General features: G+C 37.9%; 1 protein-coding gene across 4 annotated transcripts; it reads left to right on the forward strand.

Annotated features, from left to right (window-relative positions):
• The first annotated feature begins 297 nt into the window (after positions 1 to 297).
• deaf1 (DEAF1 transcription factor) lies at positions 298 to 19,738 on the forward strand. 4 transcript variants are annotated; one of them, XM_079602790.1, is made up of 14 exons: positions 334 to 747; positions 1,600 to 1,697; positions 3,845 to 3,974; positions 4,071 to 4,217; positions 5,131 to 5,270; positions 5,419 to 5,496; positions 6,180 to 6,221; positions 6,300 to 6,423; positions 6,850 to 6,978; positions 10,995 to 11,236; positions 11,723 to 11,788; positions 14,683 to 14,772; positions 14,848 to 14,995; positions 19,660 to 19,738. In XM_079602790.1, exons 1-13 carry the CDS (start codon positions 555 to 557, stop codon positions 14,953 to 14,955), a joined length of 1,587 nt encoding a protein of 528 aa, XP_079458916.1. In that variant the 5' UTR covers positions 334 to 554; the 3' UTR covers positions 14,956 to 14,995; positions 19,660 to 19,738. The 4 variants fall into 4 exon arrangements, with proteins under 4 accessions (XP_079458915.1, XP_079458916.1, XP_079458918.1 ...); XM_079602789.1 differs by lacking the exon at positions 19,660 to 19,738 and having other exon boundaries at positions 298 to 747; positions 14,848 to 15,620; XM_079602792.1 differs by lacking the exon at positions 19,660 to 19,738 and having other exon boundaries at positions 5,419 to 5,484; positions 14,848 to 15,615.
• Positions 19,739 to 21,016: the final 1,278 nt, after the last annotated feature.

Raw genomic sequence — 21,016 nt, forward strand, 5'->3', positions numbered from 1 at the left:
TATTTTTACTTTTGGGTGCAGCATTTGAAGTTTATATATATATATATATATATATATCTTGAAATAACACAAACACAAATCCAAGCAGCTTTGATATTGCAATTTGCAAGTCATTTAGAAATTAAGGAAATCTTTTTTTCAAAGGTTTTAAGGATTTGAAATAACATTTTTAAATTATTGTTTTTAAATACAGAAAACTTAGAGCAACTTTAAGAACTACATTTGTGTCACTGCAAATCACGTTGTTGTCAATAGTCGTTTCGTGCTATGTCGTGTTCTTTCGGTAATTTCCGTTTTGATTCGGTAATTTCCGCTTGCTCTCCTTCCTGTGTTGATCCCCGTCCCCAGTAAAGGCACTCGGAAGCCATTATCCTGCAACCATTTTCTTTTCTTTTATACCCGAAGATAATAACGTTTTAATAAATCAATAATCTATTCGTACAAGTTGACTAAGCGCTTCTTGGATACCTGAGCATTTGCAAATCGCGAGGGACGTGCGCCTCTCGACAATCATTCGGATAATTTCGGCTGCTTTCGTGCGCCGCTGTTTTGAAATGGACGCGAATGAACCGGCGGCGAAGCTCGCGTTGCGCGACGCGTCCGACAGCGCGTCTGCGGGAGAGGCTGTGGGTTCGGATACCGAATCGGAGGGCGAAGTCGCCACGATGACTGTGATGGGAGAAGCGGGAAACATCGACATCGACGATTCACTGCCGAACCCAGACGATGCCGAAGCGGCTTTTGCGGGTCAGTGTGCGCATGCGCATTAGCTGATTATCGGTTACAATGAAAATCCATTTTAGTGCAGATTATACGTTTTTTTAACCCACCATACATTTAATTACATCTATTCTCTGATGATCAGCATAAGACTTGTTTAACCAGCGTTATTATTATTATTATAAATAACTGTTGGGGAAACTTGAAAACTCTTAGAGTAATCAGAATGCAACAGCATTTATTGATTATTTATTTGAAATACCTTGGAGTACCATGTAAATAACAGGGTGCACGAATTTTCAGCATCGTTACTCCTGTCTTCAGTGTCACATGAAATCACAAGAAATTAATACTTTAATTCAGCAAGGACGCATTAAATTAATTATTATAAAAATAAATGACAGTAAAGACATTTGTAATGTTACAAAATATGTCTATTTCAAATAAATGCTGGTCTTTAAAACTTTCTGTATCACGGTTTCCAACAAAAATATTAAGCAGCAAAAACTGTTTTCAACATTGATCATAATAAGGACCATTATTAATAGTTTTTGTAATAAGTGTACCAATAATAATTGAGCAGCAAATCATCATATTACAATGTGACACTGAAGACTGGAGTAATGATGCTGAAAATTCACCTTTACATCACAGGAATAATTACATTTTAAAATACATTCAAACAGAAAACACAGTTATTTCATATTGTAATAATATTTCACTAATATTTAACTGTTTTTACTGTATTTTTGATCAAATAAATGCAGCCTTGATGAGCAGAAGAGACTTCCTTTAGAAAAATATAAAAAAATCCTTTGTGTAGTGTGTGTATGTGGTATTGTCATATAAAGTTTGAAACGGCTTGTGTTTTTTCTGCAGAGGTCACAGCCGTCACTGTCGGGGACGTCCAGAGTTCAGATGAAACCGTTTACACATCCACCGTCTCCACAGCGGCGTCCATCCCCGAACACATGCTCGTAAGAGTCTCATTTCAGAGCACATTTACATGACAAAGATGTACTGAAAACAGAAACGTTTTTCCTTTGTTTTTTGCGTACTGACGAAAGCGTAGTCTAAATGAATCCTTGTTCACACGGATCCACGAAACCGAATAAAAACGCTGTAGCCTATTATTCGCGTCAGGCCAGCAGGTGGCGATGTCACTTTGTAAAGCGCCTATAAACTGAACACTTAATACGCATGCGCACAACGTCACTGTTTTCACTAATTCAGGTTTTTGTTGTTTACACGGAGATGATAACTGTATCGGTTTCAAAAACTTGCGTTTTTGGGGGCTTAAAAACGCAAAAAAAGTGATACCACCCTCCAGAGTGGAAATCTTAAAAACGCTCCACCATCTGTTCCCGTCTAAAGGGTAAAAACGCAAAAGTCTGCTAGACAGTGAAGGCGTCGCGTACGCGTTTACGTCATAGGCATGCGCCAGTACAGGAAAATAACAAAACATTATCAAACTAAAATGTAGCATTAATTTCATTGACAAAAAAAAAACTGTCATTTTTGAGCGACACGCGAAGAGCACCGAGGGTTAAAGCAGCAGCTTTACCTTATTAAACATGAAATTGAAAAACTGTCAGCGTCTCTTTCACTTTCAGTGCTTCACATCGCCACCTAGCCGTCTGGAGTGCACACTACGAATTTCACACACTTTTGCGTCACCATATGCATGCAGATTTCCATTTTGGTCATTCATTTACATGACAATGGCATTTTAGGGGCCTAAAAAAAATATTGAAAACGGGTTTCAAAGTGCAAGGCTTTTTAAATGATACCGTTATTGTCTCTGTGTAAACTACAAACCGTGAATTTGTGAAAACGGTGACGTCATGCAAATAACATGTTCAGTCTATAGAAGCGTTGTGTGTGTGTGTGTGTGTGTGTGTCAGTGTGTGTGTGCATGTGTGTGTTTGTGAGCGAGTGACATCGCCACCTGCTGGCCTGCCAGGAGAAACGTAATCGTTTTCGCAGATGCGTGTGAATGAAGATCGTTTTGACATCATTGTCGTCTGTACACGAAAAAGGCAAAAGAAAAACGTATTTGTTATTAGTACATCGGTTTTAGTACATCGTTGTCGTGTAATCGTGCCCTAAACTTTCATTGAATTGATTGACTGATTTCAAGTTAAAAGGTCAGGAAATTGACAAAAATTGCAGAATACATTAAATTCTGTAAAATACTAAAATAGAAGAAAACCCAGATTTTATTTGTGTATAAATTCATATTCTTCCAAATTAATGGCAGTGCCATGTTACAGTGATGGCGTCTGATGATAATACTGTGGTACTTTGATGTAAACCAAAACCGTGGTACTGTATGATTACTATATATTATATATCCTTGTCCAGAAATGTCCAGAAATGTTTCGCTTTAATAATAATCACCAAACACTTTTATAATAAATAAATAAATAAGGTATTTAATAATATTGATAACCCTAATGTTTTATTAATCATAAAATATACACGTATCAAAATGACGCATTTTACTATATTTTTGTAGTTCTCTAATGGCTACTTTTTATTTATTTATTGCTTTTCAACAATTTGAAGATTTTTTTCTTCTTTTATTGAACCTCTTCAAATCCAATAAACACTGTGTCCAAATCCACAGTACTGTGTAATTACTACATTCATATGCCATGAATAATATACACGTATCAAAACGATGCATTTTTCTATATTTTTGTAGTTATCTGGCTTTAAAATACCATTTGACGTTTTAACCTCTATTGAATCTCTTCATATAAACCAAATTTTATAACCTTGATAACCTTATTGTAATGTCTGAAAATGTATACAGTACATATCAAAATGATGCAATTTACTATATTTTTGTAGTTTTCTTCTGGCTGAAATTATTTAGCTTTTTCACTATTTAAAGCTTGTTTTGTTTTTTACCTTTATTGAACCTCTTCAGATAAACCAAACCTGTATTCTGTATGATTCCTGTATTCATTTATTCATATATGATAAAACCATATTACATATCCTAAAAAAATCATGGTAATACCATAGTACGTTAATGTGTGAGGTAAACGTAAGAACAGATTTGTTTTGGATCAAGATAATAACGTCAAATGTAATATTTCCCAACGGATCCATGCAGACAGGCAGAACCACACTTCAGATTGGAGACAGTCTGAGTACCCAGAAGGCCACACTGATCGTGGTGCACACGGATGGGAGCATCGTCGACGCCACGGAGCTGAAAGGCACCGCGACACCAATGACACCTGGTACGTTTGAGTTTTAGGAGCTAAATTGTAAATCTTAAACTACATACAGTATTTCTTTATGTGTGTGTGTGTGTGTGTGTGTGTGTTTCCGTTCAGGTCCCCAAACCCCGAACACCCCTCTGACATCTGGACACGATAAAGACGGCTCGAAGTACAACTGGGATCCGTCGGTTTACGACAACGAGCTTCCTGTGCGCTGCAGGAACACCAGTGGGATTCTGTACAAAAACAGACTGGGATCAGGTACGCCACACGAGGGCGTCACACGACTGCTGAAACACACACATACAGCTGTGTCCGAAATCACCCCCTATACACTCGTTCACTGTTCCCTGCATTACTCCACTAATATAGTTCATTTAAAGGAGTGATTGAAAACGAGTGAGTGAATTCAAAACACTGAGTGCGTCAGAAGGACTGCCGCTTTTGCATAGTTTCTGCTGTTTAATAATCATTTGAGGTTTAGCAGACTGGCAGCTCCAGTAGTAATGAAAAGATTTATCTTGAACTCTGTCGTGGAATCTAGCAGTGTAAACCTTAATTAAACTGTTTAATAATCAATAAATAGGAATTTATACCTGTATGATATTACGCTGTACCCACATTGGACCAGCGGTTTGGAAAACGCATGGATGGATGATTCAGATGCGGCTGCATCTTCTGGTCAGACGCGGGAACTCATTCGGCGCGACCATCACAGTGCATTATGGGTATTCTCTAGCCGTTGAGCGGACATCGGTTGTACACTCGTTATTGCGGTGAATTGTGGGATTGAATGAGTGCACTAGATAACGTCCACTATGGTTTCAGACACCACTACAAAAGGCTCTTTAAATGGCACTTTAAAATACTGCCCTATTTAAGGGTAAAGGGGGCAATTTCGGACACAGCCAGGGTATCATCATATTTAATTTGTTTTTCTACAGCTCAAAAAGTCAAATGAGAATGAGACATTTTCAAGGAGACAAGGGGTTATGGGTAATATAATCCCAAAAAGTAATGCGCGGATGCCCACTTTAGGAATCCACTCATCTAGAAGCTATTTTCTATGTACCATGATTTAATACACACTAATTACTATTTAGGATGAATAATATAAGAATTGGAATGCAGCCAAAATGTTTTAGCATGACTGACTTTTAACCTGTGATGGCAGGGGGCAAAGGGCGCTGTATCAGACACAATAATAACTGGTTCACCCCGACGGAGTTTGAGAGTATGTCGGGTCGAGCGAGCAGCAAAGACTGGAAGAGAAGCATCCGCTACGCTGGCCGACCTCTACAGTGTCTCATTCAGGTCAGACCAGCCTTTGGAGACACACACACACACACAAACACACACGCGGCTCACAGTACGTACCCTTTCCAAAAAATCCCCTAGTGTCTGGTTCAGCAGAACAGCCTGACGTGTGTGTGTGTGTGTGTGTGTGTGTGTGTTTTGACAGGAGCGTATCCTGAACCCTCATGCAGCGTCCTGTACGTGTGCAGCCTGTTGTGACGATCTGTCTTCAGTGAGTGACATGGTGATTCAATCTCATAAATCTTTATATAAATGTAATGAATTATTATAAATAATACATATCTTTATAAATTGTTTATATTATTAATATTATTTGATGTTATAATACTAGTTTATATATACCGTATATATATAAACTAGTAACATCAAATAATATTAATAATAATAATATAAAAATTGTATAAAGATATTTATTTTTAACAATAAATATATTTATATGTATGGGTATATATATATAATAGAAAAGCATATATTTGTTTAATATTAAAATAATATTTAAAATGTAATACTAATAAATGATATGATCTGTCTACAGTGAGTGAGTCAATCTCATAATCTTTTTTAGATTTGATATATTATTATGTGATATTAATTATATTTATATAATAGTAGTTTTATATGTATACATTTATATATATACATATATATATATAAATGTAATGTGTATATATATTATATACTGTATATATTTAAATTATATTAATAATATAATAATAATAGTATAAAATTTAATAAAGTTGATTCAATATATATATACTAAGAATATGAAAAACAGCATATAGATATTGCATTGAATCTGTGCAAAAAAAAGTTAGAGTTTTTGACGATCTTAAATTCAAAAGTGTTGCTTATTTGTTTTATCGTATATAACTCAAATCTCTCCTTCATTTGCCTGCCGTTCTCCAGTGTGCTAAAGACGGGCCGTTCGGAGGGGAGAACATCACGATGGTAATTAGTAATGTCTGCAGTCTCAGTCGGGATGTTATACCGCTCTAGAGACTCATCCTGTGTTCTGGTGCCCCGCAGACGGGCCCCGTCAGACTGTTCGTCCCGTATAAACGAAGGAAGAAGGACAATGAGCGGTCGGCTTCTCCTGAGAAGAAGGAAGTTCAGTCTACAAAGAACATCACCCTGGCTCCAGGAGCAACATGTAAGCCTCGTTCCCCTGTCTCTGTTCACTTACACCCAATATTAAAGGGATGGTTCGGAGTAATTCCAACCAAGAGTCCTTTGCACCATGAACTCGAGCCAAACACAAAAATGTATTATTTTTTTTGTATATGACTGAAATATCTTTTTTTTTTTTTTTGCCAATATTATTAATTGCATATATTATTTCAGTCAGATGAAGAAAATAAAGTGTCCTTTCATTTCCAGTTGGTTAGTGACCATATCAGTATTGTATAGAATTTATATAATTGATAAATCGATTTCTTATTATCAGTTCCAGTATCCAAAGATTACTCTCAGGTGTTTCTGATACTGAACCGTCTGACGTCTCTCCTAAAGATCGGGAAAGGGAGTTATTCCCCCAGGAGACACTGGAAGTGGCTCACGACTGTCTGCCTGCTCTCAGTTACAGTGACTCCATCAGGACAGATCACCACTTCAGGCACGCTGACCTTTGACCGAACGGCGACAGGAGAGACGGCGGCCATCATCTCCGACAGCCCTGCGCCCGCTGACGTCTTCACCAACACAACTGGTGAGCGCTGCACACACAAATACTACAGTCAAAGTGTGTTGTAGAACCAAAAACCACATACTTGCATACTACTATTGTGAAAACAATATGCACTATGGGTTCTGTGCACAGTATGCAGATTTATTTGTATTTTTTTTTATAATTAATTAATAATATTAATAATTAAAGTATTAATAATTAAATAATGACATATTTAACATAATTAAATAATTATTTTCTGCATCTGACTAAACTTTTTTTTTTATATCATTAATTTCTTTTTTTTTTTTTTAGTCAGATGCACAGAAATAAATTGGCAGGTTTTGTAATTTAAAATAAATATACAAAATAAGTGTTTTTATTTCTTGAAATGATAACTGGATTCCACTTGTATACTGGCTGAGTAAAGACAGCCAATCAGATTGAAGCTCTGCCAGAGTTCTTTTGTGTGTGTAATTTGCATGAGAGGGTCAGTGACTGGTCGGTCGGCGGCCTGTGATCGTGTGTGATCTGAGGTTGAGACTCTGAAGCTCAGGATTGCCCTCTTCCTGATCCTTTTTTAGCTGGAAACAAAGGGGCTGTTATTTTTAGGCCTCTTTGTGCGAGATGTAGGAAGTTTTGACCCCATTGTGAGTCTCGGATAATGAGTTGTTGTGCATTTTTGTAACCTGTCCAGTTGGGGTGACTTCTGTTAAATGGCACATTTGTAGTACAGGGTGTAAATCGGGTCAGTCCTGATATGATCTGTACCAAGATTTGTGCATTTTAATTCATATTTAGATGTTAGATTAATGTTAGATTAATTAAATGGTTATTGCTCTTAAAAGCACTTAATGGTGTTAGCACATGCAGCTAATTTGACATTAAGACCATTTCATTCTGTGAAGTTCTATTTTAAAATCTTTTTTAAAGGTGCAGTAAGCAATTTCTGAGAAACAGTGTTAAAAATTGAAATCGGCACCCAAACAAACACAACCCTCCATTAATTTCACCGCCTCCAAAATAACAAACACGCTGTGCAAGGCAACAACTAACAGCCGGCGCACCAGTCATCTCGCGGAACAATGCAAACTTCAGGCAAGAAAACACAATGCTTTTTCCCATTTCCCAACTGTCACTGTTGGCATATTACAGGTGAAACGTGAAAAATTAGAATATGGTGCAAAAGTTAATTTATTTCAGTAATTCAACTTAAAAGGTGAAACTAATATATTATATAGACTCATTACATGCAAAGTGAGATATTTCAAGCCTTTATTTGTAATAATTTTGATGATTATGGCTTACAGCTTATGAAAACCTTTTCACAATATCCAGCAGCCATATCACCCTGTAGCCCAAGACTGGTTTCCCACTGAAGCTAAGCGGGGCTGAGCCTGGTTAGTACTTGGATGGGAGACCTCCTGAGAAAACCAGGTTGCTGCTGGAAGAGGTGTTAGTGTGGCCAGCAGGGGGCGCTCACCCTGGGGTCTGTGTGGGTCCTAACGCCCCAGTGTAGTGACTATTCTGACAAAGAGCGCCGTCCTTCGGATGAGACGTTAAACCGAGGTCCTGACTCTCTGTGGTCACAAAAAATCCCAGTATGTCCTTCGAAATAGTAGAGGTGTAACCCCGGCATCCTGGCCAAATTTGCCCAGTGGCCTCTGTCCATCATGGCTTCCTAATCATCCCCATATACTGATTGGCTTCATCACTGTCTCCTCTCCACCAGTAAGGTGGTGTGTGGTGGGCGTTCTGGTGCAATATGGCTGCCGTCGCATCATCCAGGTGGATGCTGCACATTGGTGGTGGTTGAGGAGATTCCCCCTTCTATGTATAGCGCTTTGAGTGTCCAGAAAAGCTATATAAATGTAATGAATTATTTTTATTAATATTATAATTTTGAATTTGGGGTTTTCATAAGCTGTAAGCCATAATCATCAAAATTATAACAAATAAAGGCTGGAAATATCTCACTTTGCATGTAATCAGTCTATATAATATATTAGTTTCACCTTTTAAGTTGAATTACTGAAATAAATGAACTTTTGCACCATATTCTAATTTTCAGAGTTTCACCTGTAATGCAACAAAGATTGCTAAAGTTCTACCATAAAGATCTACCAATCTTTGTGTAAAAATATAATAATGATGCTGCCATTTTTCTAAAGTCATTATTTCCCCGCTGAAATTTGGCTCCAAATCTCTGGTGAAAATTATAGTGGATTAATCGATAGATATTAGACAAAATAGTGGATTATTCGACAGATATTCATCTATGACATTTCATATTTTAGCTTTCTTCCTCATTAATGTATTTTTCACCAAATTTTGTGCCATTTTTAGCTCTGGTTAAGTTGACACAGAATGACCCCCAAAAATATATTTACAATAAATTTTTCACCTGTAATATTTACAATTAATTTTTCACCTGTAATATTTACAATACATTTTTGCTTCCATCCGTCAACATCTTTAGATTCTCGTTCTCTCCTTTCAAGTGAAAGGATCATGGTTTGAATTCCTTCTGAGGGTTTATTTCTGAAGTGGAGGGCAGTCGTCCAGTGTAGATGTTTCGCTCCAGGGAGTGTGACCTCCGATTCAAAGCGGCTCAGTGTCACTGATGGACCACTGTGATCAGTGTCTCAGGAAATGATCCTTCTCTCCTTCTTTTTTATCTCTGTCAGCTTCTGTGTGCCGGAATAGACTTGAAATGCTTCAGCACTTTCCTTTTAAAGCATCCTGACCTCGACCCGCTCAGACAGATTCAAGAAAATAACCGTAAAATAAGTGTGTCCACAGCCCTGGACCGTGATATTACAGAAAAATTCACTTCTGCCACAGGAAAATGGTGTTATATAAATATTCCCACATCTACTACGAAGTATTGATGTAGAGGCCGTGGCCCAGTGGTTAGTGAACAACCTCAGACACATTGAGCTGTGGTGCTCATGTGGCCAGCGTCAGATCAAATCCACCTTGCAGGATTCCTTTTGCAGGAAAAATTTTTTTTTTCATAAATATTTTTTTTTATATATTTTTATTTTATTTCCGAAATTGTTTATTTAAAACAAACAATTGTTCAAGTTATTCATTTAATAAAACATGTAGTTCAATTTGTCATTTAAAAAAAAAATCTATTTTTTAATTGATTTTTTGTTTTATATTTCAGTACATAAAGTTAAACATCAGTTAACATTTATGTTATTTCAAGTAAAAAATGTTTTATGGTTTTAGTTTTACTATAATAACCCTGGATCGCAGACTCTAATAAAAGTCCCAAAAAGGCAAAAAATTTAAAGCATAAAGCATCTGGATCCTTTACAACCCTTTCAAATGATATTTACTCCTGTCTGTTTGCCCAAAAATGTGAAGTTTTTCCCGCTGTTGTCAGGAAAAAATGCAAGTGATCATTTCATGAAGTGCGCTATACTTTAGTTTCCTCACTCCGCACAAACACTTGGATATGCGCCTAATAATAGCACACATTTATCTAGGTTAACGTTGGAGCGAGTGGCCATGTAACGTTGCTTCTACTTGCATGTTTCAAATGATAAACCATATTTGAGGCCGATGGATGAAACGTTTGGATTTCCTGGCTGACATACGCCAAATATGCATAGTCTCTTACTTTAGCCAATTATTTGTATGTGTAAACTTGTAAGTATGTTTCATAAAAGTCACAAATAAGTTCTCTTTTTCTCTTTATTCCTCCTAGACCGCATTGAGAGCAAGTGTAGTCGACATGAAATGGGTTTGTCTCGGTCGAGTCCAGGACGTTACAAAAACACACTTGGACGCAGAGCATGTCCTCTCCTGACTGTCCGGCCCACATTTAAAACTCGCGTGGCCATTTTTAGAACAACAAGCTTATAAAATGAAATCTGGGTCAGGGTTAAAGTGAGATCGGATGAGGACGGACTCGTCAAGGTCGTACCTGTAAGAACGCTGGTTCACCTCTACAAAACCAGCCGTCCCAGAGGAGCGTTTTAACCGCTCATCACGCGTAGGTTAGGCTTCTAGCATCAGCTCCAGCTCAAATGTGTGTTTCTCCTCAGTGTTGACCACCCTTCCTGCGCTGACAGTGGTCCCTCAGCAGGCGCTGGTTCAGGCTAAACCCCCTCCGGCCGGGGCGCTGATGAACGGGCTGGAGACGGGCGAGCAGCGCACCTGGCTTTACCTGGAAGAGATGGCCAACACACTGCTCAGCAACGTCCAGCAACTCAAAGTCCTCATTGCACAAGCCAAACAAGCCAGCCAGAGCATGAGCCCAGAGAAGAACAACAGCGTCAGAAAAGAGGTGATATCCAAACACAAAACTGCTCTCAGATCAGTGTTCATGAGGTTAACAAACTCCAAACATCTTATAACCAGCTACGTATGTGATAAGTTGTGCATTAAATGATTTTAATCAAGTGAACGATGCATTTATGTTCATGTTTTAAAGAACACTATTAAAGACCAGATGGCTTTGAATAGATGTTCTATTAACGTTTCTGTAAGAACGTTTGTAACGTTGTAACTTTATACACCGTTATACAAACAATAACTTTGAGAGAACCTTGCCAGAACGTTCTGATAACGTTCCCTGTGAGCCGTTATACATGTGCAGTAGCAAAATGGCCACAAAAGTGTGAAAAATGATCATGAAAAACGAAAGTATGGCTGTGTAATTTAGATAAAGGTCTAAGAAACAATTACAAACATTACAATTGGATCTGTGGGGAAAAGTTAATCTTATTAATCCTCTGAAGAAAGATCATATATTCATGTTTTTCTCTCTCAGTCCTTTCAGAGTCAGTTGTCACTCAGTGAAGAACCTGAGGGGAAAATCACTGAAATTATCATTAAGGTAAGTTAATCTCTCTCTCTCTCTCTCTCTCTCTCTCTCTCTCTCTCTCTCTCTCTCTCTCTCTCTCTCTCTCTCTCTCTTTTATCATTTCAAGTTTTAAAACCAGTGTTATTTTAGTATCATAGATATACTATTATATTTTATGATAATATTTTAAATTACATTTTATTTTTATATATTTTTTAGTACTTATTTTAGAACTTAAAGGGTCCCCAGAGTGTGTATGTGAAGTTTTAGCTCAAAATACCCCACAGATAATTTTTTACAGCATGTTTAAATCGTCACTTTTTGGGGCTCAGAAAAACGCACCGTTTTAGTGTGTCTCCTTTAAATGCTAATGAGCTGCTGGTTCACGGCACAGGGGGCGGAGCCTAACCAGCTCGCGCTCAGTCAACAATCTCAACTCACGGAAAGATGATAATATCAAAACAGAAACTCACAGTAACGGTGTTCATTTCGATTCGGACAATAATCCCTAGAGTCAGAGAATGCTGTATGGAGTTGGAACGGATATAGTTTAGTTTAATTACGGTTACAACTAGTGTCATTGATTCTAGCCACTATTAATACAAGCCTGCTGTAGGACCACGTCTGAATGATGACACAAAATATACAGATGAGCTTAATAAAGTTTATTGTATGTCACAAAAGATGAAGCGTCAGTTTTATTCAGCTCTTTCACTGTAAGAGCGGAGTAAACACAGAATAAAAAGTGCGTAAGTACATAAACAAATTTCGGTAGCATTTTCTTCAAAAACAAAATGAACCCACCTCGTCTTCAGCGGCTGGCTCAGATTTCAGGAGTAAGTTAAATAGAGAGAGCTATGTGAATGAATACATCGAGCCACAACACCGCTAACGCTTGGGAGACATTCTCATCAGTGCAGCAATGGCGGCTGTGTACAACTCGCTGTGACCTCGATCAGGGCGGGTCTAAGTTAAAACGGCAGTGTCTGTCAACACTCGTGGGCGGGGCCTGTGCTGTAGTGACGTCACTAAAGCCGCATTCTGCAAACAGGTCGTTGGGAGACACTGCTTATGATTTATGGAGATTTTATGTCCAAACACCATACAAAAGTGAATTTTGCATAATAGGTCCTCTTTAAAGTTAAACATCTCAAAAATAATAACCCTGGCTAAAAGCTGGAGTTATTTTCTGCGTTTTCTCCCGTAGTTCAGTTTCTGTCTGCATTTTTTGTAAACGTGCAAATTCATGCCGACAAACCTATCATTCCATCGCAACAAGCATTTACGGTTTGGCAGTCGTGGCCGTATTCACCGTGCCGCCAGATACTGAGTCCAGGTTTGTCTTCATTCAGCCAATAGGGGTAGGGTTACATGGGTTAAGGTTACTTACTGACCTAAGGCTGAGGCTGGCTGGGCATCTTGGTGGTTTATTGCATTTAGTTACGGTATATGTTTACTCTTGCCAGGCAGCCTTAGCCTCAGATATGCAGTCAAAAGTACATTGGATATTTTTCCACGGCATTGAATGTGGCTCATCAGAGTTGACAGACCAAAACTTTGAGTTTTATAATGTGACTCATGTCATGCTCTGCTGATGTAGTCGGCGTTCTCAGATGTGTGTATCGAAGGGCCGGGTGTAGAAACACACTCGTGATGGTCACACACGGTCGCCTGCTGTGTTTGGTTCAGATGTGATAGAGAGACTGAAGCAGGACTATCAGAATCTGCAGGAAGGCTGGAAACACACAGATGCCCCGCTGGAAAAGGCCAATAGATCCCAGAGAATGAAGAACTGTCTTTTCCTTGTTTAAAATGTGTGTCGAGGCTAAAAAAACAACATTCTGGCATTATTTACTCATCCTTGTATCTTTTAATGGAATACAAAAGAGGATATTTTGCAGTATGTCCAGACTGTTCTTCATTCGCTCGGATGGAAAATGTGCTTTAATATTCATAGGGCCCTATTTTTTGGCTAGTCCGAATCCAATTTTGCTAGTTTAGTGACGAAAAAAATGGTCGGCGTCCCAGTGCATGCTCTAAAAGGGTCGTCTCTATTCTCTTAGTGAGTAATGGGTGTGTTTTAGACGTAAAATTCAGAGTGTAATTTCCCATTCCCTTTAAAAGCCAGTTGCGCTCACGCCATGGCGGCGGATTCGCTATTTACATGGCGGATTTGCAAGCGTTTAAACGGAACGCGTCTCTAGCGAGGAACCGGATCTACTCGTGCGCGAGGTTATAGCGCTAGCAGACCATCTACGGGACAAGCCGGATTCACAATATCTTTATGTACACAATATTAATCTTTTACAATTTAATCCTTTTATTTTTAATATTTGGCTAGTTTGTGTGCTGCTGTGCATCCCTGTGTGTAATAACCTGAGTGTATGCGCATTGTGGACCCGCCTATAGGCTCATACAGTATATTCCTAATGTGCTCTTTAAATAACAAAGATACACAGACAGACACACACACAAAGGTGAAACTCGAAAAATTAGAATATGGTGCAAAAGTTCATTTATTTCAGTAATTCAACTTAAAAGGTGAAACTAATATATTATATAGACTCATTACATGCAAAGTGAGATATTTCAAGCCTTTATTTGTTATAATTGTGATGATTATGGCTGACAGCTTATGAAAACCTTTTCACAATATTATAATTTTGAATTTGGGGGTTTTCATAAGCTGTAAGCCATAATCATCAAAATTATAACAAATAAAGGCTTGAAATATCTCACTTTGCATGTAATGAGTCTATATAATATATTAGTTTCACCTTTTAAGTTGAATTACTGAAATAAATGAACTTTTGCACCATATTCTAATTTTTCGAGTTTCACCGGTACAGACAGACGAATGGATGGATAGATAGATAGGCAGACAGATCTACTCTAGTAACACTAGTGTGTTTTCTTCTGTGTTTCAGCACACGTGTGTGAACTGTGGTCGAGAGGCGTCCAGTGAGTGTGCCGGCTGCCATAAAGTCCATTACTGCTCCGGCTTCTGCCAGAGGAAGGTGAGTCCAACACGAGCGCTCATGGTTTATCACACCAGCCCGAGCCTCTTTATCTTCACATCCGTCTTTCTGCAGGACTGGAAAGAGCATCAGCTGATCTGCTGTCAGCCGAGCACAGTCGTGGGCCTTCAGGAGGACACACACATGTGTGGCGGTGTGGAGCTGGAGAAAGGGAAGGCCTAGCGCCCCTCACCGCAGGACGTTCAGATGGGTGATCGCTTCCGTTCGTGCTTTAGTTTAGCAGCTCTCTTACACACTGTGAAATATTAATCATGCGCGGATGGCGTCGGTGCTTTCTGTACCATGTGAACGGGTTCGCCCTCTCACTATGGATTTTGTATGTGAAAATAATCTTTAGAGGGATAGTTCACCAAACATGATTTACTCACGCTCATGTCGTTCCAAACCTGTGTGACTTTGTTTTATATACACAAAATTATTTTCATACAATGAAGCTCAACTCTGTTTAACTCCTGAATCTCATTTGTACACACTCGTGTGTTGTTTTGTGCGTATATTGTATACGGAGAGCAGAACGAAGTCAAAATTATGATATTTTTATTGCACTTTTTTAGGTAGACAGCCCTTGTCCTCGTCCAATTTCACTATGAAAAAGAGCAGCTCGGACATTCTTCAAAACGTATTACTTTGCGTCGTTCTGAAGAAAGTCAGTCAAACGGGTTTGGAACAACACTAGGGTGAGTAAATGATGACAGAACTGTTATTTTAGGTGAATTGTTCATTTAATTAAGACAATAATATAATTTCAGAATCTAAATCTAATGAAGGATTGCATTTTTACAGTGTTTTCAAAACAAAACTGAAATAAATGGGAAAATCTGAGTTTTTTTACGCCTCTTTATTCACGGGATTTTGGATTCGAGGCGAGTACACGCATGTAAAGTGCATTATCATGATAACCTTTTTTAATAGATATGGCACATTGCAGAGATTAGCTGAGCTTTTCTCTGTGAGCGCTGAGAACTGACACACAACTGACCCGTCGGAAATAATCCGGACATAAAGCTGCGCAAAGCTAACCTGAACACACATGAGTGAAAGGAAAGCAACATTCACATTCATCATGTTCCATGTTTTTCTCAAATTTGTGACTCCGGACCTCAAAACCAGCCACATGGGTAAATTTTTTTCAATTGAGATTTATACATTGTCTGAAAGCTGAATAAATAAGCTTTCCATTGATGTATGGCTTGTTAGGATAGAACAATATTTGGATTACAGCTATTAGAAGATCTGGAATCTGAGGGTGCAAAAAAATGGAAACATTGAGAAAATCTCCTTTAAAGTTGTGTATTTATGTTCACGATTGTGCTGCATTCACTCACAAAAATACATGTTTTATATATTTATATACTTACAAAATATCTTCATGGATCATGATCTTTACTTCATATCCTCATGATTTTTGGCATAAAAGTAAAATCAATAATTTTGACCCATACAGTGTATTGTTGGCTATTGCCACAAATATACCCGTGTGACATGTGACTGGTTTTGTGATCCAGGGTCACATTTGTTCACCTAAAGAAGTCATACCATATACTTGCCGCATAATTTCGTTTTTTTTGGCCCAAAAACAATCATAATTTATCTTTTCATGACAATTTTCGCACCCTATTTCTGGCTGTTAGAATTAAACATGCCATTTTTTTTGCTAGTGTAGTTGTACAACATCTATATGCAAATGACCTTTGCTTTGAATGGCCAGTCTCTTTGCCTGTGAAATAAGTATTTACAGACCAACAACAGACTCTAAACCAAAGCTGCTTCATATTTTGCACACAAACTGTTAAAATCAGACTGAAATTACCAGACGTCTTGGTAAAAATAAACTTTATCCACTCTATTCAGTGGCAGTATGTATACAGTATGTCCTTTTTACTACCTCACTGTGATTGGATTGTTGATATGTAAACGTGGATGGTCATGTGTTAATATTGTCATGTGGCTGATGCCAAAAAGCTGCAAAAAAATGTGTAGCTTAGTTTCAATATATGCATTTTTTTACTACAATCTTAAAGGTGCAGTATGTAATATTTACAGCTAGTGGTTGAAATGGGTACTGCAGTTTAAATATAAAAATATTGCAGTTGTTTTTGTAAAATCTTTGGCCTAGTTTGTTTTTTGGCTTCCATTGCTGCAATATATTGTCTTCCTCCAACTGCTAACCCGGGTGTCGAAATACTATTGGGTGAATTGGCAGTGGGCGGGATCACACAGACCAAAACAAAAACAGACATTTTGACATGGATCGCACATTTTAACGTAGAATAACTGGCTTTTTGGGGAAACAAATATGTGAACTTAGCATTTTTCCTAAATATATGTAAACATATGGTATTTTTATGCTTTAGTACACACAGCAACTTTAAAAGTAAGGTTTCCTTTTACTTCCTTCGATTGGCATTTTATGATGACCCATTTTAAAGTGTCTGATCCTAATCTGTGGCACTAAAAGGGTTCAGATACTTTATTGCTTGTGCCAATATTGAGTGAGTTTCTTTAGAGGTTTCTGCCTCAATTTTGGAGTACATCTGAATACAATACTCAGCCTCCACTTCAGATTTCCCATGAGCACCCTTGGCTGATAGTTTGCAGGAGGACTGTGTTTTTATTACCTCCCATTTGTACCTCAAGTGCCCAAATGTGAATCAATACAACGAGGATGGAAAATTGTTGGGGGAATTATGGGAAGGGCGCTCAAGGGTTTCCGCCAAAGTATTGCCAGTCAGTGACGCCAGAATCATCTAAAGAGCCACATCCAAACCCAACGACAGTTTTCCATTACGCAGGGCAGTGAAGCAATGGATGCTACACAGAACAAATACCACACTGAGTTTTATGACACACCCGCGTGTGTGTTTTAACAGCTGATACCGTCTAAGGACTTCTTGTGGAAATTTGCCCTGGAAAGTTGGTTGTGTTTTAGCAGAAGAACTGGAATCGAGTCATAATGGATGCTTTGCTTTATTATTATTTTTCTTTTAAAATGCATTTACAAATTTCTAAAAGCAATAAGGTATATGATAAACACTGTAATTATAGTCATGCGCTGCCGCTGATAAAAATTATTTTGTGGTGAAGTAAATACTACAGGAAAAAAAACAATGTAATTTACATGAAAAAGTGAGTTCAGGCAAGAATAAAAAAAAAAACACTAAGTCAATTCTATATTAGTACTCAATTCAATCATGTAGAAATGAAAGCGTAAATACAAACGTTATAAAATTAAGTAAAATTACTCAACTTTTCTGATTCTGGTGTTCCCATCATGCACTGGGACTTGAATAATTAATGAGGTTGATTTTTCACTGTTTTCCAGCGTTATTTCCACTGGTTTATCATTGCTTTTGCTGGTAGGATTAGTAACTTGCCATTTTGTTACATTTGGAGTTAATTTTCTACTCAAAATGACACATTCAAACACAAAAACGGTCCATCAAATGTTCCCGTCATTGTGCATTGTCTACCAAGTATTGTTATCGTCATTGTGTATTGTCTACCAAGTATTGAGGTCTCTGCGTTCACACAGATTATTTTCTCTAATGTAGATTTGGTGTTTCACGCAATATCTATTGGATTAATTACTTTGATGTTTCTAAGTAAAGCATGTACTATAAAAGTGTGCTTTAATTTAATGTTATATTTTCTGAGTGAAATGTAATGCAAAGGAAACTTCAACTAAATAGATATCACTCAACCTTATACTAGCCAAGTTAAAATTACTTATTTTCTTTGTTACTTTTACTTAACTCAGTTAAGTAGAGTTTACTTAATTCCATATGTGAAATTTACTTAAAAAATATTCGTGCAAAAACTTGCCAAAGAAAACAATTTTTTTTCAGTGTGGTTGAAAGCTTTGTGACTACTGTAATCACAAACATTCGGATGGAATTAGATTTTTTTCGTGTCGGCTTATAATTTGCTCCAAATTAAACAGGTTTATAGACATTTAGATGGCTTTTTACCTCAAGATAGGGTTTGTTTCTAACCCTCTGACCTCAATTTACTGTGAGTTTGAGCACTGTATAAAAAAATAAAAAAAAAGCCATTCTATGGCTTAAAAGTTTAATGTTGAAATAGAGCCAAATAATCACAGTTATCATTATAATTCAGCTTCTGTGGTAATGGACAAATGCTGTCAGTAGAGCTTAACCTGCATTAAAGCCGGAACAGCTGTCTTCAGCAGAAGTCCTGGATGAAGGGAGATTCTCCAGGGTTTTCATGTCAAATATTCCTCCTTTCACTCTCTCTCTCTCTCTCTCTTTCCATCTGCCTCTCATCATTTCTTTATATGTGTTCTCATATCAAGGTCAGATCTGTTATATTGCTCTCTTAAAAACCTGGTAACCAAAAATACCCTCGTGAGAATTTATGACCGTCTAGGAGAAATTGTACAATATTGCAGGAGTTACTTCGTCTTTGGCGGTGTTTCAAATCGCATATTCTGGCCAAGAAGCGAAAATATGTCATAATTTACTCACCTTCTTGTTAATTCTCATATAATAGGCTACTTCGTCTCGTTCGTTAATATTAGTAAAGTTCATTCTGAATAAAATTACATCTAATTTAATCGGAAAGAACATTTTAGTTGACTATAAAGTACAAAATTAAACTTAACAGAATTATTTTGTAACTCGTTGTACGAGTGCAATCCGCAACGCGACACAATCAGACTAGCATGTAGCTTAGTTCATGTTAACTTGTTCACGTCATTTTTGTTACGTAGAAATATTGTTTATGTTGCGTAAAAAATATATTACTCATACATTCTCTTTTATCTCCTTGTAAGTAAACTAGTAAACACCTTCACTAATATACGTCCCTTCCTGAGTGTGTATCTTTTTTTTCTACGTTACACCCCAGCGGGAGAACTTCAGCGTCTAAAAAGATGTACACCGTCAAAATGGTTCCTGCCTGGATCCTGTTGAGATGTGTAATTTACATTAAAAGATTATCTTTTTTACCTGACATTTCACGTATGTTAATAATGAGGGCTGTACTACGGGTTTTGCTGAAAAGATGCCGCTCAATTGTTTTTTTTTCGAAAGGAGATTCCAGTGAGTAGAGTTTATTTTTGGAAAGCTGTGGTGATCCTAATGGAACTTAATATGAGGAAGAGCCATTCATTCTTCAGTGAAACGGGTAATATTTGAACTTTTTCATTGAATAAAAGTCATTTTGAAAGCGCTCAGGCTCTTCTCTTCAAAACACTTTAGTAATTGCATAGCAATGCCCTGGCAACCACCCAAAACACCCCAGTAACTGCCTAGCAGCACCCTGACAACCACACAGAACACCCCAGTAAAAGCAACTTAAACAACCAATCAGAATACCTCAGTAACCAAATAGCAACTCCCTGGCAACCACCCAGAACACCCCAGTAACTGCCTAGCAACACCCTGGCAACCATACAGAACACCCCAGTAAAAGCAACTTAAACAACCAAAATTAGAACACCTCAAAAACCACATAGCAACTCCCTGGCAACCACCCAGATTACCCCAGTAACTGCATTGCAACACAAACAACCAGTCAGAACACTTCAGTAACTGCATAGCAACGCCCTGGCAACCACCCAGAATACCCGGGGAACTGCCTGCCTAGCAACACAAACAATCAGTCAGAACACCTCAGTAACTGCATGTTGCACAATTGTGTCTCCTACCTAGACAGTAAAATTTGATCAAATGGAGACCTGAAGTTTCCTGTTTCTCAGATATTTCTCTTCAGTGATTATCTCATGTGTTCAAACTGCTCCGTTCTACCAAGATCCCCAAGTCTGCTGTTAGATCAAGTCAAATATTCCCATCAAATAATCTGAGGTGCTGTGCATATTTATTTTATAGCTAAAGTAAATAGTCAATTGAGACCTCGTGAACTTTGAAAGGGCATCAAGAGAGGCACGGCTCAATATGCTGCATTTGCGCCCATGTTGTGGTCATTCTTGCACGTGATGTCTTTCAGCTGTCCCAGGTGTTGTTTGACAGGTCTCCGTCTTTTGGCATGAGGAGGAGAGAGTGGGCGGAATGAACCCGGACAAGCTGCCGCTGGAGTTTCCTGAGCATAATAAATGTCGACGTGTCTCATTTTAAAAGCATCAGGACACATCGCCCCCTGCGCCACAGGACATGCGTCACCATCTCTGTTTGACCTTGATATCACTCTTGGCTTTAAGGTAATTGGATTTTAATGTTTTTAGAATAAATAAAAAAAACGTCCT

This window comes from Phoxinus phoxinus (genome assembly GCF_949152265.1).
Source record: "Phoxinus phoxinus genome assembly, chromosome: 25".
NCBI classification, from domain to species: Eukaryota; Metazoa; Chordata; class Actinopteri; order Cypriniformes; family Leuciscidae; genus Phoxinus; species Phoxinus phoxinus.

Coding starts and splice junctions, on each gene's coding strand:
- deaf1 (XM_079602789.1), top strand. CDS start 555: ATGGACGCGAATGAACCGGCGGCGAAGCTCGCGTTGCGCGACGCGTCC. Junction 748..1,599: donor TGCCGAAGCGGCTTTTGCGG/GTCAGTGTGCGC, acceptor TTTTTTCTGCAG/AGGTCACAGCCGTCACTGTC. Junction 1,698..3,844: donor CCATCCCCGAACACATGCTC/GTAAGAGTCTCA, acceptor GGATCCATGCAG/ACAGGCAGAACCACACTTCA.